The sequence below is a fragment of the Corvus brachyrhynchos genome, unplaced genomic scaffold (assembly GCF_000691975.1).
Source record: "Corvus brachyrhynchos isolate BGI_N302 unplaced genomic scaffold, ASM69197v1 scaffold437, whole genome shotgun sequence".
Taxonomy (NCBI): Eukaryota; Metazoa; Chordata; class Aves; order Passeriformes; family Corvidae; genus Corvus; species Corvus brachyrhynchos.
This window is the reverse complement of record NW_008238962.1, coordinates 254,007-258,338: the sequence shown is the minus strand read 5'-3', so window position 1 is coordinate 258,338 and position 4,332 is coordinate 254,007. Positions and strand designations below refer to the sequence as shown.

The window sequence follows — 4,332 nt, the reverse complement described above, 5'->3', positions numbered from 1 at the left end:
GGGTGGGGGTCGTGGGAGGGGGTGTGATGCAGGCGGTTGAGGGAGTTTGGAGTCTGTTGTGGGGCTGTGGGGAGGTGTGAGGGCTTCTGAGGCTGGGGCCTGAGTGTCCTGGCAGAGAGGGGCCAAGGGGTGCAGGAGGAGGAGGGTCGGCGGCTTGTGACTCACCTGGTTGTCAGCAGAGTAGGAGGAGAAGGCTTGAGGAGAAGTGTGTGCAGGAGAGAGGCATTGGGGTGGTTTTTATGCTGGTCATGGAGGGGTGGGACAACCTTGGCTTCTGACCTCAGGGCATTTTGCAGGCAGCAGCTCTTGCCTGGCCCAGACTGGAGAGTCATGATATGGAGAGTGTTTTCCTTCCTGATTTTCTACAGTTCCAATATCCTGCTCTTGAAGCTTTTTCCAACTGACCTTGGCAGCAACTTTATTGCATCTGTATTTGGGAGGATTTGATTGTTCAGTGTGTGTCAGGTCAGGATGAATAAACAACCAGAGCACAGCAGAGTTGTGATGTCATCAGTGAGGTAATTTTGTGGCACTGGTGTGCTTTGGTTTGTGGGTGCCTTTTGAAGACTGGGCTCCTCTTCTATGCCACTGGATGTACATCAGTGATTGTGTTGCACCCAGGAATGCTGAGGGATCTGCTGATGTCCTGGGGAGGTCACTCTTCAATCTCTTGGAAAGGTCGTGGTGCCTGGGAGCATTTCCTGATAGATTAAAGAGAGCTCATGCCCTTGTTTCTTGTGTAGTATCAAGAGAGAGGACCTGGAAAAGTAGAGCCTGGTTAGGTTGAACTTGTTCCAATGCTATGGTCTATTTGGATTTCTCAATTTTCCATGAAAAGGTACTCTGTCATTTCAAGTGTATTTCTTCACCTCTTTAAGAAATTAAATGAACAAGCAACCAATGATGCTCAATCATATTTTGCCTGGGCTGGTCAGTGATGCGAATTTGTTTATTCCGCATTCAAGCCAGGTGATTTCGTTACTTATATCCTGTCAGTCATAATACTTTGTTCCTATTAGGAAAAAACAGTAATTACTACTAGATGGTCACTGTGATCGTATTTCCTCCTCTGTCATTGTGCTGGTGTGTCTTTGTGGAATTCTGTGATTCCATGTCATTCTCTAGAGGCTGTGTCCATCTGACCTTCATGGCAGTTTTTAATTGGGAGGGGTAGAGGCCAATGGATTGGTATCATTGTTTTGTGTCAAGCATGTAGAAGATGACTACAAAGCCTACAAGAATTGGGGTGTTATGAATGAGGTCATGCCATGGAACATTCACAACATCTCCTTTGTCCGCTCTTGCCTCCTGGCTAAAACAGACCTTGCCGGTCTCTCATTTCTAATCACAGCAAGGATTCTTTGGTCAGTCTCTTGCTGTCCCTGCACTGTTCGTGCTTCACTAAGTCCATGTCTTTCTTCCACTGTAGAGCCCAACACATCACCCCAAATAAGAGATCCTTATCTCTGAGGAGACAGGAAGTGTCAGTCTGCTGGAAACCCTTTTCCAGAAGTTCTTTTGTTGCAAGGTTGCATGGCCATTTTTTGATCCACTTGATCTCTGCCATGACAATAATGATATTATCATGTCTCCAATTGACCCACAGCCATTAATACTGGCCACAACTCTTTCTACGCAGCCCAGGATATGGTTGCTTTTCTGGGCTGAAATTTCACATTGCTGTGTCATGTCCAGCTTTTGGTCCACCAGTACCCCCAAATCTTTCTCTGTGAAACTGCTCTCAAGGAGTTCCTCTCCCAAGCTCTTCTCGTGTCTGGGACTGCCCCAATGAAGGTGCACAACCTTGAACTTGGAATTGTTGAACCTCAAGAGGTTCTTATTCTCATCATTCCCAGTGTTGCTCCTGATGGGATCCCTCCATGTTCTTGTGTTAACTGCACCTCTCAGCTTCCTGGCACCTGCAAACAGGCTGAGGGGTGTCTCAATCTGACTGCTCAAAGCCTTGATAAAGGTGTTGAAGAGCACCGGTCCAAGGCAGAGCCCTGAAGGACGCATCACTGGCCTCCAGCTGTACAGAGAGCAAGTGACAAGCACTCTCTGGCTGTTCCTCATTCATTCATTAGTCCACCCATCAAACCCACATGTCTGCGCTTTAGAGATAAGGATGTCCTGTGGGACTGTGTTAAAGCCCTGACAGAAGTCCAGGCACATGACAGCAGTTGCCATTCCCTTGGTAACCAAAGCATTCGAACAGGGAAGTACCTTCTGTTCCTGCTGGAGCATAAATGGATCATGCGATGGCTCTGTATCCTTTATGGTAAAAAGCTCCAGCAGTTACCAGGACAGGATTAGGAAAAGAAATACAAGCAGGTTGAGGGAGTTGAACATCCTGTTCCCCAGCAGGGGTGGGTGTTGGGGAGGATGAAAGTTTGGTAAGGTATGTAGGCTTGGCAGAAAGGTCTGTGAATGTAGAAGCTGGGGATGAGGTAGAAATGGAAGCAAGTTTTGGTATAGAATAAAAGATGTTTTGCTGAAACAGTGATCGATGAGTAACTGAGAAGGCAAAGGATGGAGATGAGTTGGAAGGAGATTTTTAGGAGCAGGACAAAGGTATGTGATTACAAACAAAGACATGTTTTTCACCAAGTAAATAAATCTCGAGGAGAGCATAAGTAAATAGAAAACATGTCTTTACCAAAAAGAAAGATATGGCAGACAAACAAGAAATGTTGATGTAGCAAGAAGAAGAAAGGTCTAAGAATTTTCCACTGTAAGCTTAAATTGTAACTTCCTTACTCTTGTGATTGGATAATAATGACTATAATATGGTGATGGTAGTAGCTATTATAGGCTATAGGCAAATGTAAAGGTATTGTGTATGGTGCTTATTGGTTGTTACGTGTTAAGATACTCTGCAAAGAAAAGTATATAATGCTTTGTAACTTGAACAGAAAGTGGCTTCAGGTATGCCTACAGCTGGAGCTGGCAGCTGTAGGGCTGGCTCTGGATACCCATTCCCAGAAATGCTGTAACTTCGCCTATGCAATAAACAGCTTTCAAGAGAGCCGCCTGAAGTCCAGACATCCTTCGTGAAACTTTCTCCTATAGGTGGGGCCCAACACTGGAAAAAGAACATGAATATAGTTGACCAAGAGCAGTGTGGGGAGACCATGACACCGATGGACTGGAGTATCCTTAAAATGAGGAGAAGCTGAGAGAGCTGGGGGTTCTTTGAGGCAGGATGAAAGAATGCAAATGGGACGTTGTCAATATGCCATGGCATGACCTCACCAACAACACCCCAATCCCTGTAAGCTTTGCTTGAATCTTCTATATATCCTGGCACACACCATCAACAACACCACTTTGGTCTCTAATTCTCACAACTAAAACCTACCACCAAGGTCAGATGGAGACGGCCTCAGGAGCAGGACATGAAATTGCACAGTTCCACAAAGGAACAACCAAACCGTGACAAAGAAGGAAAGAAGAGCTTGCTGGCTCTCTGTTAGTAATTATTTGGTTTTGCTCACAGGAACAAAACATTAAGACTTATGATTATATGTTATGACACCTTGTGGCTTGAACGCGGAATAAGTGAATTGACGACACAGATCAGTTTGGGAAAAAAGGGATCAAGAGTGATTTATTGCTATTTATTGGATTTCTGAATGAGGTCAAGGAATACACTTTAACTGACAGAATACACTGTCGAGTAAATTTCAGAAGTCCAAAAGGACGATAACAAGCGAACAACCAGCCTCGCGTTTTCCAGATTCTCCCTCCTGCCCACATTCAAGACACAAGGGCATGAAGTGTCTTTCATAAATCAGGAACTGCTCACAGGCAATAGGAACTTTACAAGTTATTACATAGTGACCTCCCAAGGAAATCAGCAGCTCCCTCAACATTCTTGGGAACAACACAATGACTGACAGACATCCAGTGGCACAGAAGAGGGGCCCAGTCTTCACAAGGCACCCACAAACCAAAGCACACCAGTGCCACAAAATTACCTCACTGATGACATTGCAGTTCTCCTGGGCTCTGATTGTTTATTCAGCCCTCTCTGACACACATTGAACAATCAAAACCTCCCAAATATCAACACCTAAAAGCTGCCGCCAAGGTCAGATGGACATGAACAGAACAGCAGGACAGTAGAGAGCAGAATTCTGAGAAGGAAAATATTCCCCACCTCATGACTCACCAGTCTGGGCCAGGAAAGAGCTGCTGCCTCCAAAAGGCCCCAAGGCCATGGGACAAGGCTGTCCCGCCCCTCCACGACCAGCATAAAAGCCGGCCCAGTGCCTCTCTCCCTCACACACTTCTCCTGACACCTTCTCCTCCTTCTCCTGCTGACAACCAGGC

At 45.9% G+C, this 4,332-nt stretch overlaps 1 protein-coding gene across 7 annotated transcripts in view; it reads right to left on the bottom strand.

Annotated features, from left to right (window-relative positions):
• LOC108447739 (feather beta keratin-like) overlaps positions 1-4,332 on the bottom strand; it is a 69,910-nt gene that overhangs the window by 36,071 nt on the left and 29,507 nt on the right. For 2 of the 7 annotated variants that reach the window (XM_017738663.1, XM_017738661.1), the window contains exon 3: positions 1,228-1,234. The exons of the other annotated variants lie outside the window; for them this stretch is intronic. In XM_017738663.1, coding sequence (XP_017594152.1) covers positions 1,228-1,234 — 7 coding nt within the window. The remainder of the gene's footprint in view (positions 1-1,227; positions 1,235-4,332) is intronic. 7 annotated transcript variants of the gene reach the window in all.